Source organism: Notothenia coriiceps, unplaced genomic scaffold, assembly GCF_000735185.1.
Source record: "Notothenia coriiceps isolate Sejong01 unplaced genomic scaffold, NC01 NC01_scaffold00001944, whole genome shotgun sequence".
NCBI classification, from domain to species: Eukaryota; Metazoa; Chordata; class Actinopteri; order Perciformes; family Nototheniidae; genus Notothenia; species Notothenia coriiceps.
The window spans coordinates 40,895-54,350 of NW_011334645.1; the positions used below are offsets into that span (position 1 = coordinate 40,895).

The 13,456-nt window shown below is 38.7% G+C and overlaps 1 protein-coding gene across 1 annotated transcript in view; it reads left to right on the forward strand.

Moving 5' to 3' along the window:
* The first annotated feature begins 551 nt into the window (after positions 1-551).
* The window catches only part of LOC104964829 (C2 domain-containing protein 2-like), an 18,886-nt gene continuing 5,981 nt past the window's right edge, over positions 552-13,456 (forward strand). Inside the window, exons 1-5 of the mRNA XM_010793714.1 lie at positions 552-578; positions 1,441-1,560; positions 4,496-4,597; positions 5,078-5,194; positions 6,554-6,662. Coding sequence (XP_010792016.1) covers positions 552-578; positions 1,441-1,560; positions 4,496-4,597; positions 5,078-5,194; positions 6,554-6,662 — 475 coding nt within the window. The remainder of the gene's footprint in view (positions 579-1,440; positions 1,561-4,495; positions 4,598-5,077; positions 5,195-6,553; positions 6,663-13,456) is intronic.

Below are 13,456 nucleotides of genomic sequence, written 5' to 3' on the forward strand. Positions count from 1 at the left end.
TAATAATAGCAGACATTTTTGAACAATGACCACAATATCATTATTTTAATAAACCAAATATGAACAATTGAGGAAAATGAGGAAGAACTGATGATTCAAATGTTGTAGTACAAGTAGTAATGTAGTTAGTGCATAAATTACTATTGCAACAAATGTGTTAATTTTCTTCATTATTAGTCGATTTTTTTAATGCAGACATATGTTGCAGGGACTACTAGAATCATCATACTGGCGTGACTGTAAACATCAAGGGGTTAAATAAAAACATTTTTTTTTTAGAGGACATTTCAGAATATCGCGATATATATCGTATATCGCGATATAGTCAGTAAATATCGCGATATCATTGTGACCATATCGCCCAGCCCTAGCTGTACCCAGTGTCCTTCTTAAAACATTTTTGAAGCTTTTATTTTTTTTAATTAAGCCGTTTCCATGTTATAACAGCATCTCGTTAAATCAATATGGGAAACAATAATAGTTTTTTTGTGGTTGTTTTAATGTCATTTATGGTGCTGTTAGAGTGCTTCTAGACTGACCCGTTAATACAGATGCCGCCCCCCCCCCCTTTGTGTGCGGTGAGCTGGAGAGAAGGCAGTCTACTTATGGTGGTGAAAATATTGTTTAAAAAAAAACCCTAACATATATGGATTGAATCAGAATATTGTGTTGGATCAAAACATATTGTACATTTTGAGAATTTTTACATCTATTACAATACATTTTGAGCTTTGGACAATGCTTGGATCAAACGAGCCAGAAACAACCTTAAGCAGCCACCACTGGAATATTATTGCAGTAATATTATAATACTAGTAGCCTTATATTAGTGTAGTCTAATATTGATCGACAAATATTTAGATATAAATCTGGTTCTGCCTGCCTGCCTCATCGCACTCTGCCCTGCTGCATTACCATGGACAGTATTTGCATTCATAATGATCCTTTTTTGTTGCAGAGCTTTAGAGGCTTTATGAGACGAACTGTCAATGATGCCAACTTGGCGACCTACAAACTAGATATAGCAATCTTGGAGCTATTGCGGCTAGCTACTTTCATTGGAAAGAGTCTCTAGTTTTTTGTATGTATATATTTAATTTATCCATCCCAAGCTTACCTACCCAACTGAATGAATTCACACATTCAAGTAAATAGAAAGACAGCGCAGCATTCAAGTGTTTATTGAGAATTTGAACTTCAATGTTAATGGAAAAAGCTCCAAACTTTTCTCTACAGCCCTTAGTATCAATAAATCCTTCTAGTTCCTTTTACATGTGGATAGGAAAACAGCACTTTTACAATAGCTTATTACAAATTCTGGATATGTTTTCTTGTTACATAGAATAACTACATGCGAGTTTACAACGCTGTCCCTGCTTTAGCTCCAGCATTCTAACTGTATTTATTTAATACTCTTGCTTCACTTTGTCTTCCCAACAGGCCGCTTGCTGCAGTGTGATCGGGGAGAAGCTTCAGTTCTCTGTCAGTGCAGCCTCCACAGCCATGCCTTCAGCAGAGCCCTGTAAATACACAGTGTGTATCGCTCCACTGGAGCTGCAGGTAACTACTCTTTAGTTCCTTCTGAGGCATGTGTTTAAGTTTCATGAAAGTAAACAATACTTAGTTGTATCTACTAGTAAATATCCACTTAGCTCTGAGGCATTTGAAAGCAGACACTCTTTGGATGTCAATATGGTTTAGTTTATTGGGAGGTTTTATTGAACATCAATTGCTGCCCTGAGCTGGCTGACTGCGGGCCTGGCAGGAGTCTTAGATGAAATGGTGTGGTGTCTTTCAGTGCTTGGCAAATGTCAAGAAGACCTAAAAAAAAATCACTGTCATACTCACCTCCAAAGTTAGCCCTCTTTGTCTACATTGACATTCATCAAGGGCCTGTAGAGAACCATTAAAACACTGAAGTTATGACACAAATGACTAAAGATGACCTTGTCTTCATCTGAACATTGCAGCAATTCATTTTATTTATCATCCCAAAAGGTGAATCATGGTCTTTCCAAACCCTCTTTATGCATCAGACTCAGATGCGGTATTTAACTGAAGTGAGTGAAATGTTGTGTGATGGGATATGTAACAGCTTGTGTGCATCTGTGGTAAGCTTTCCTCCTGTTCTTACTTTCAGTGTTAAATCTGCACCAAAGTATGTATTCAAGCAGCTATACAAGCTAACCCAATTGTTTTAAGGCTATTTTTAAAGCAATAAGTTCCACCCTGATCTCATTGTGCCATAAATACAACTTGAGTGAGAGACTCAGGAGCTAAAGTCAGGATTAGAGCCAGGGTGCTTTTGTTTTGGTTGGGATCAGTTGTTGCGGCGGGAACATAAAGGAAGCCTCTTTTCGCTATAATTGTTTCAGCTTAGTCAGAGACGCCTTTCAAATGTCTCCATCCATCCACTGGAACATTTGTTAGCTTTTCACTCTGATCCATGCTAGAATAGTCCTGGCCCGTCATGTTAGGGGTGCTGGGATATGCGGACCAGAGGCCTCTGGTATTTACAGTGCAGGGACACAGCAATGCACCCGGTGAACTGTGGTGGGCCGCTCAGTGTACTTTTTCTTTAGCACACGGTTGCATCACATGGTCTGCTGCATGTGCTGAAGGACACACATGTGACATGCATCATCCCAAAGGAGTGGCACCACATTAAAGGTCCCATGTCATGCTTTTCCGGTTATTACCCGTCCCCTTGTGTGTTATGTAGCTTTTTATGCATGTAAACGGTCTGCAGAGTCACAAACCCTGAAAGTACAACCTGTAGCGAGTAAAACACAGAAAAGACCTGTCTATGCTGCCCAGAACGCCTCGTTGGACATTCCATTTATTTCTTCCTGAGTATAGTGACATGACCATACCGAAGTCCAAATGGACCAATCCGTGGAGCTCCACACACTCACTCACTCACTCACTCACTCACTCACTCACTCACTCACTCACTCACTCACTCACTCACTCACTCACTCACTCAGCCTTATCTTTTCTCAGCCGTGCTGAGAAAGCTGAAACTGCCGGCACACACCTTATCTTTTCTCAGCCTCGGCTCCGTGGATCTCCACTCACAGTTCGCCACACACTCACGTGCGTTTGCCCAGGCTGAGTCTCGCTGTCTCGCAGACCCCACTCAGCAGCCAGGAAACGACACCAGTAATCCAGCTCACACTGTCCGCTCCTCGCAGCAGCGAGCCCCGCAACGTCCCGCCAAAACGGCCCCCAGACCCCACGCAGCATACTCATCTGTTTGTCATTACTGGTGTTCTTTTTGTGGTTGCTAACAAATGCCATTGTAACACATAAACACACATCAGAGCACAGTGGGCTCACATGGACGGGAGTGGGGGGGGGGGGGGCAGTGTAGGACAGAGAGTGAATACACATACTATACAGAGATGCTGTATGAGAAACATTGATCATGGTTAGTTTAGATGATCGGAGCTATTTGGATGGTTACAGCTTTTCCATAAGCATCATTGTATCTCTTTTCACTCCATGTGGATTGAGTTTTATAATTATGGTAGCCTCCCACATAACACTGTTTTTATGAAGTGATCCGGGTGGGATCAAAGCAGCCTGTGATATTGTTCTTCTGGATCCATCTAAGCATTCTCCTGCTCTCTGATGAAGCTTTGTTTGGCAGCACAGAGGCCGTTGTTCAGCCTCACGCTGGAATCCAGGCATGCTGGGACATGAAGGCAGGTTTCTGGCTATTTCCATTATTCTTCAATTTCTCTCTCAGATATGAGGATGTACACCTTGCTGACCTTTTCTAATGAGTGTTTCTTGTTTGTCAGTCTGGAGTTTGCATACGATAAGTAGAGTTTACAGAGTTGACCAGAGCGTTAGTGTTTTATTTGAGATGAAAACTGGAGATATGTCATCTTCAGGGTTTTAATAAACTGATTTAGAATGCAAGGCATGCTTTTAGGAGAAACACCATTTCGAAAATGTTCCTGTAGCTAATGGTATGCAAGATTCAATTCAAACAATCACATAAAATGTAATCTAAAGAATAATTACACTTCGTCACATCAAAGCACACAAATGAATCCCATCCACAGGTTGCCGTGGAGAAGAGATTGAGAGAGTCATGTGCTGAGAATAGGTTTGATTCAGTCTGAGATTGAGTGTTGCCATTTAGGTTAGTCATCAAATGAATGCATGATATTTACTGTTATGAAAACTGTTGCTGTGGTGACAATTTAAGGCTTGCTTAATGGTTCGATATTTGAGTCATTAAACAATACAACTAGACTGATGTGTTTTCAAATGAGAGGCCAAAAGTCCACAGGAACATATTTATTAAAGAAGTAGGTCATTATGTTCCACATCATATTTAGATAACCATTATAGACATTATAAATGGCAGTTTTATTACTAAATATTTGATAGATGTTAGAATAAGTCAAGCTGATGAGCACTGAAGGCTTTCTGAGAACCCTGGCATCATAAGGCATTTTGGTTTTTCTCCTCTGTCCCTCAGCTGGACCTTCAGATGCAGGAGGCTAAAGACGAGGTGAAGGTGATCTGGGGGGTGACGCACCTGGATACGGGGGTGCTACAGGTCACCCCCACCCTCACCCAGGTAAATGGAAGTCCTCTGAACATGTAACATCGTTGAAAGTGTACTTTATTTTTCGTAGTTTTTGACCTGCTTAGAGAAGTTATCTTTCGGTGAAAGACAGTCAATATTATGGCTGAACAACAATAAGAACTAATCGCAATAATTTAAATGACAATGCAGTTGCAATATGACCCCCAATACTAGACGGAATAATCCATACAAAAACAAAAAAACAAATATCATTGAAATGTTAAATTAAAAGCATGATGTGATTGTTATTTTTGATGGTCCGTACCAACAACATGTTAATGCAGTTCCGCAATACTTCACTCAGATTGATATTTAAAATATTAAGCCTTTAATTCATATTGAGCTTACTGTGATTTGGATATTGCACTAGTCCGTATTGCAATTTCCATAAGATTTCCATGAATGTGCAGTCCTAGTCAATCTGCTCCAGTCCTGTGGGACATGTCTGACTCTCTGACCTCTCTCTGTCAGGACCATGCCTCCTCCTGCCGTGCAGTGGCCCTGCAGCAGCAGCTGAGGGGGCTGCTGTGTGCGGCGCGCCCCTCTGTGCTGCTCAGCTGTAGGCCTGCTCAGGCCTCACAGCTCACGGTGAGTTCAGGATGCTGATGCATGACATCTCAACAGCTGCCAACGCACAACAAAGCAATGCAGACAAGTGTGTGCACGTCTGTCATCCCAGGCCTTTGATTGCAGTTTCAATATTTTTGTCATAGTAATGTTGTAAAATGACAATATGAAGGTATTATTGAACCTAATCCTAATTGATCAGCTGAAACTGCAACACCCCCTGGGTTTACAGAAGATTTTATAATGAGTTTACCTATATAAAGTTTCATTTTAAGGTGCGTTTTAATACCCATAACTTCACTGTTTTGGTTTCACTCTCACTGTTCTCATTGTGTTGCAACAAACAAAGTTTAGTTTACAATAAAACAAAACTCAAAAAGCTGCTATACACTTCCTGTGCTGCACCAGCTAGCAGTTAGAGACCAGCTGGTAAACATAGTGTTATCATTAGAAGCTAATGAGACAGATATTTTGTGTGTTTGCGACTTGTTTCCACACCGGAGTAAGTTATTAAAATGTTCTAATATTTACTTTTGTATCCGAGTGTCATAAGGAAATTAATTAGAACTGGTATCACATTCCTTTTGATGGCAATACAGATACTGGAGTTATGTCAAATCTCCGAAGCTACTGTGTATCTACTAAAGCATAAACGATTCACAGTTTGTGATTTCGTTCTGCACATGCCCTATTAAAGCAGCCACTAATGTTTAGATTTTATCGACATTACCTAATGTCACGTGATGCTGATTTGATCAAGCCTCGAAATTAACACTGTTCAAATGTTTAGAATTTTCACTGAAAAACAGCCAAATTGTCTTTTTGAGAATCATTAACCAGGACACGTTGGAAAATATATCAGATACACTCATGTTCTTTGGCTTTTTAAGTGTGTGTGTGTGTGTGTAGAAAAAAACGAATGAATATTTGGCTAAAAGGTGAAAACCGTGGCTACTACTGATGCGAACTCTCCATGGTCAGAAAGAAAATCCTTTGCAAATCATTGGCTAGATTTCAGTGTGTCAGCACAGGTGATTTCCCGTCTATATTGTCTTTCTTACAGCAGGGTACAAATACAAAGCACATTACAAGGCTTGGGAGGCTTAAACAAGTTAGTAGAAGTTTTATTCCCCTAAAAAGTTGTATTTTTATTATTCTAACAGTGTTTAAGATGAATGATGCAATTTGACCGACTTAAAGGTGTTTTTAGTTCGGAGGTAGTTTTCAAAGCTCTTTGATTTATGTATTTTTTGTATAGAACTGTGTTGTTTATATTTGAAAAAGCTGGGAAATTCTACTTTACTTACATTGTTGCTAATAATATTTCGCACTGTAGATCAACATTTTGAGTTATTTACTTTATAATAATTTCTCAAATAGGGTGCACGCAACAATGTGGTTTCTCCCCCAAAACCCCCCCGTGCCCACGACTGGAAGCTGCTGGTGAAGAACATCCGGGTGACCCTGAATCAGGAGGAGAATGCTGCAGGTGGGTCTCACAGCTCCTGTCTTCATTCTGTCCACTCATTAACTGACCTCGGTCCCTTCTGTAACTCACATCTGCATCTTAGCTCTGGTTTATTGTCAACAACTGCTAGAAATCCAAACATTTGATTTGTGTTTCATATCCGTCAAAAGTTCACTGCTACACTGAAACCAAAATACATATAGTCTGTGAAGCAGAAATAAACGGGCCTCCGATTTGATGGTGGTGTCGTTCAGCATAGAGTGGTGCATGAATTAGTCCTTAAACCCAGAAATGAGTAAGCGATTTACCACGTTTGGTTAGTTTTTTCTTTAGAGTTTAGTTTTATAAAATAAAATATTTCAGTAAACACCCCACTCATGAACATCTGTAGCCTCTGTGTCAAAAAGTCAGCGGTCGATAACGAGTGACTTAATGAGACAACTAAACGTCACTGCACCGAACATTAGCCACCTTTAGCTTAGCGATGGCGATGCAGCCATGTGACGTTGTTCCTTTATTGCCATTAGCTTTTTACTTCTTGCGATTGCATTTACGCTTAAGAAATCCTAAAAGTGGTGTTAATATGGGAGGATTATCCTGCTGAACAAATCGTGTAAGTATCTTAAAGGTTTGTCTGATACAAAGCTTATCTCTGCTATATTCTAAAATCCAAAGAACAAATCCTATTACTCTTTTTTGAGGGAGCCCTTGCAAGGCTAACGTCCGGGGCGTCCTTCAAAAACACGTCATCACTGTATATTGACAAGCCTCCACAATAGTACCGGCTGGTGTACAATGGTTTTGCTGATAATATGGAGCTGATGAATAATAATCTGCATTAGTTATCTGTTTACCGACCATATTAACTCCACCCATCAGCCTTCTTTAACAAATCATATTGACCTTACACAAGGTCCAGTGTACTTTACAAATAAACACACTCCTACATTGTAACCATAGCATTTTTTTAAATCATTAATTTAACCACTTCCATTTCCTTGTGCTCACGAAAAAAATATATATTATGAGACTTACCACAACACTATAAGCAGCCAGGATAGACTTTGTGAACTTTAAGCCTTTTACTCAACATGTCAAACTTTTTCTTTCATATTATTGTGAGTTCAGTTTATAAAGAAGGGTTTGACAGAACTGAACAAAAGAGGCTGGTTGGTAAATCAGCTTCACAACCTAAAGGTTCTGTTTGAGTTTGAAACTGTTGTGCTGCTGAGGAGTTTCATTCATTCTGTAGTTGTATTACTGGACTTCCTTCAAATATCAAGTTCAGTTTATCCTATTTTTCTTATGTTATAAGTATTACTACTTTAGAGGCTGTCACTGCCTGACCTTGGTTTAGTTTTTTTGCCAACATTCTGTAGTCTAGAGCAGGGGTTCCCAAACTTTGCCATGCCAAGGACCCCCATTTAGCATTATCCTCTAGCGGGGACCCCCCTGTTGCAATTTCTTTTTTTAAATGATGAATACACTATGATGGAAAATATGACAAATTAATCATACAGCTTAATACATTTTCTTAAGATATATTTGTATTAATAATTAATAATCAGTTATTCTTCTAAAAAATGTTTGTATTTATCTTTTGTTTGTCATTCATTACATTCATTGTGTATTCTGTTATAAATATTCTTAACACAATATTAAACAGTAATATCAACAGTAAACGTATTTTTAAAGTGATTTCTGTCTTTATAATATTATATAATTTTGAACAGTAACATGAACAATTACAATTTTAACATTTTTGAAAGCTACTTATGCCTTAATAATATTATATATAATATTCAACAGTAATATTAATAATACAAATATTTATATTCATATATAAACAAAAATATTTGCTACATCCGTGCTTTCATCCAGCTGCAGAGCGAAATATTCACTAGCTCTCACTTGCTCCAAAAGCTGAGCAGATACTCAGTTTTACTCTCAGTAGAGGCAGCTCGATTCTGATTGGCTTGAAGGGCGGTCGTGTAATTAAAAAACATAAAATATTAATAAATAAAAAATATTAAAAGATTGGCATCAAAGGAAACATAGATTGATAGATATGCAGTTATTAATTACATCAACAACAAAAAAAGGTAACTTTAAAAAAAGATTTTTTTTTCCCTTTCCCTCAAACTTTGCCTGACCCCCCTGGTGCCCCCTGGCGGCCCCCCGGGGGGGTCGGGGCCCCCACTTTGAAAAACACTGCCTTAGAGTCACGCATTTTACTCAGGACATGTGTGATAATTGATTGCCCGACTCAAAGGCAACGGAGTAAAAAAAATTAAAACACCTGGACAGACCAAATTTACTCACACAACGACGAGAACTACTTCGGATTAAACGCGATTTCCAATATTTAATATATTATATATAGTATAATCATAATATAGTTATATATATTAATATGATAGATCATAAAATATAACGATATTTACTTAAAATTTAAAAAAAGCAATTATTTATAAAGTACTCATTATTATCAAACAGAACAGTGTAAAATAAACGGTAATCATTTATTCATACGTGTAAATGCCATGTCTATAAAATGTACTATCTCACTATTGTGCACAATATTCCCGATAAGATATCCCATCCACACGAACTCTTAAAAATCAAAGGAAACCACACGGGAACCGCGGGTTTTTCAAAACCTTGCGTGACCAGATCTCTTTGACTTTTCGCCGAAATGAGTGTTACCACTTACTGAGTGTGTGTCTGTGAACTTTTTGTTTACACAAACACCTACTACAAGTCCACATTGTGGTCTGGTAGCCAAAGTGTCGGGAGAGTCTTGTAGGCCACAGGATGCAAGGATCAAGGTACCGCGTAGGTAACATCGATACAAAAAGTGAGAGTCTTGAAACACGTGACTGCGGCATGTACAAGAATAAATAATAGTGCCGCCAGTTGTAACAAGTCGTAATTGGGTCCTCTTACATGGTGATATACTGTCGGTTGNGATTTTCTAACGCTGTGCATGCAGTCGGCGTTGGACCGGAAGTACCGGAGACCATAAACGGTTTTGAAAACTTCTGTCACGTAGTGATCATCTTCTAATTAAAATATCTTTGCTGATGTTTTTTCGAGTCTTCTGGCCAATCAGAATCAAGATTGTTGCCGGAAGTCCCCACGGAGAATAACTTTGCGGTAGAACTCTTCTTTATACATCCATGATACCACACATGCCCATATATACAGTATATCCCTGTCTACGTCACAACTTCCCGCCCTCCCCCGTCTGCTCCCCCAACGACAGGCCCGCACCTCAACCAGCATCACGGTACAGCTCTATGATTGGCAGAGAGACGGGGGATACCTGAGTGACACCCTCAGCATCCTATCAGGGTCGCTACAATACCTATAGCCATTATTTTGCGGTTATTTTGGGTGAGTAACTCAAAAGTAATATAAAGGTAGTGTAACTCATTACATTTCAGAGACAGTCATATTGTAATGTTACTTATTACTTAAAAAAGACAGTAATAAGTCATATATACTGTATTACAGTTTGTAAGTAACTTGCCCAACACTGATTAAGAGGATAGTCTCCTTTGATTATCAGCTGCAAAGCAATGTTGGATTTGTTTTTACATTGTGAGTGTGTCATCAAGGCAATGACTGTGTGCTCCTGAAGTCTACAGAAAGATTTTGTCACAGAGATGACATCACAAACGTGCAAGATGAAGTTTGGAGGTTGTTTGAAAAAACTGTCAACGGAAACTGTTTGGAAAAAGTGTTGGGAAAATACTGAATGTACTCTTCCAATATCAGAGTAGCACATGATAACAAAGGCCCTACGTAGTTGTGTACGTAACCAGAAGTATGATTAAATACGTCAGAACACACTGTTTTAGGCATATGATAGCTATGTGACAACGATTAACGTGACGATTCAGCCTCTATGGAGATAGACATATGACAAGCATGATCATTTCTGACGTTGGCCTTAGCTAATCTAAACTAAACATACTGCTTTGAACTGGTATTCTACATCTTGTGACTGTGTAACACCTTCTCTTATATATCAGCATGTGAAGGACACTGTTCTGGACGTAGTTGTACCAAATGCTCTGTATGTGATGACTACTTCCATTCTTGAAATGATAACAAAAACATGTATCCTGTTATTAATGCCCAAGCCTGTGACGAGTGATATTTTTCTAACATAATGTTAGGCACTTTAAAGATGAACTTGGGAGGTGGTTACAGGCTCACTTTAACCAATCATAGGAGGCTTTAAGCTTCCTTCACCTGACCAGCTGTTGAATGGCCATCTGTGCCGATGTTTCCCTTCTGAAGAGTGGTCCTGAGGGACTATAGGGAAGCTACCCCCCTGATATTGCCATTGAGTGCTACGCTCAAAGTTCAAATTAATTCAAATTTGATCTTGATTGCTGCTGACCTTTCAACGTACAACCAATCAGATGTCAGCTGTAAGAAGCGACACAAGCTAATAGGGGAGGTTATACAAAAACAAAACTAAACAGCTCTTTTTCCCCGCAAGGCTCTGTGCCCTATACTGTACCTTGCGTTGAGCAAAGAGCAAATCTCTCATCATGGGAAGTCAACTTAAGTGTCATTCTGTTCCTCCTCGGGCAGCATTAGCTCAGTCTGTAAGGTCAATGGTTCAAATCCTGATCGAACCAAAACTGTGGAGTGTTGACTGGTAGCTGGAGAAGTGCTGATTCACCTCCTGGGCACTTCAAGGTGTCCAACTGCTTCCTGGTGCCAGAAAACCTGGCAGCATGTCCGCTCTGACTCCTCTCCTGTGCATGTGTATGTGTTTTGCACTGTGTACACAACAATAATGATGCTATATTTATATTATAATAATAAAAGAGTGAAAACTGAATTTCCTCTCAGGGATAAATAAAGGCCCTTCTTCTTTTTATAAACCACACACATTATCTTCCAGCAGCTCCTCACAGGACACTGATTGGTCCAGACAGAATGACTCGAAGCGGGAATAGGTGGATTTATTTGTGATCTCGCAATATAGTTTGAAGCTATAGCTTTTTTGCAAGGTGAGATTCACGGATTGTGAACTGTGGTTGTGTGTGGTTATTGAAACATTTGTATGTGGAAACGGTACACAGGGTTGCTTGTTAGAGACACAAAAAGACTGAATACAAACACAGGAAACAACAAATTACTTCTTCGTCGACATGTTTTATTGAGCTATTTTAAAATTCAAATTGTGGACTCTTGCCTTTTCGAGAAAAGCCTGTTGTTCCAGCCGTCTTCCACGGCTGAATGCTGCGATGACACAGGAGGTCACGTGACACTGTAGGGTCATGTTAGACAACCTCACATTCATTTTTCCTCTATTTGAGTTTCAATTGTATTTTCTTAACAGCACGACTTTGCAGTAATTATTTATCACAGATGTAATTACACAGTCCATCACATTATCATCTTTCCATCTTGAATAATAGACTTTGAAAAAAAGGTTCAAGGACTTCAACTCAAGACAAGAATCAAGAAGCATTTTCTTGACGCCTTTGATAATTCAGGTTCACTGTTCACAGCACAATAAGAAAGATAAATGTGACTTGATAAAACACTCAAATTATACATTTCTCCAGGCCAATTAAACACAGCCACTTCATATTACATTTTTGGTCTGATTTATATTCCGTGGACAGTATCACTTGAGTTTTAATATGTGCTGTTATATAGTGCTTTATACTTCATCTTTAAATAAACCTTGTAATTAACAAATTGTGATAAGGAAATGCTAAAATAACATGTTAACTGTCGCTTTCACCTTGTCCCTGCACATAATGTCTTCTTTCTACATAAAGTTACAAGAAGAGCTACAACTTTATGGAAGTGCAGCAGCCTATTTACAGTAGGTGCTTGTTGTATGCAGTCCTGTGTATATAAAGGGGAAATATAGCATTCAAATCTCTAAAGGAATCATACAAATATTAAAGGTGGGGTAGGTAATTTTGGAGAAACCAGCTTGAGTGCGCTAGAATTTGAAAATACACAGCCGGAACACATCTGCCACTTCCTTACAGAGCCCCTCCTCCAACACACACGAACACGCACATGACCAATGAGGGCACGAGATAAGTTAGTGCAGGGGTTCCCAAACTTTGCCATGCCAAGGACCCCCATATAGCATTATCCTCTGGCGGGGACCCCCCTGTTGCAATTTTTTTGATTGAAAATATGACAAATTAATCATACAGCTTAATACATTTTCTTAATATATATTTGTATTAATAATGAATAATCAGTTATTCTTCTAAAAAATGTTTGTATTTATCTTTTGTTTGTCATTCATTACATTCATTGTGTCTTCTGTTATAAACATTCTTAACACAATATTAAACAGTAATATCAACAGCAAACATATTTTTAAAGCATTTTTAAAGTGATTTCTGTCTTTATAATATTATATAATCTTGAACAGTAATATGAGCAATTAACATATATTTTTAGCATTCTTGAAAGCTACTTATGCCTTAATAATATTATATATAATATTCAACAGTAATATTAACAATAAACATATTTATATTCATATATATATAAACAATATTTGCTACATCAGTTTCACTCTCAGTAGCGGCAAATCGATTCTGATTGGCTTGAAGGGCGGTCATGTGATTTAAAAAAAAAAAAATGAAATATTAATAAATAAAAAATATTAAAAGATTGGCATCAAAGGACACATAGATTGATAGATACAGTATGCAGTTATTAATAACATCTAAACAAAAAGATTCCCCTTTCCCTCAAACTTTGCGTGACCCCCCTGGCACCCCCTGTCGGCCCCCCGGGAGGTCGGGGCCCCC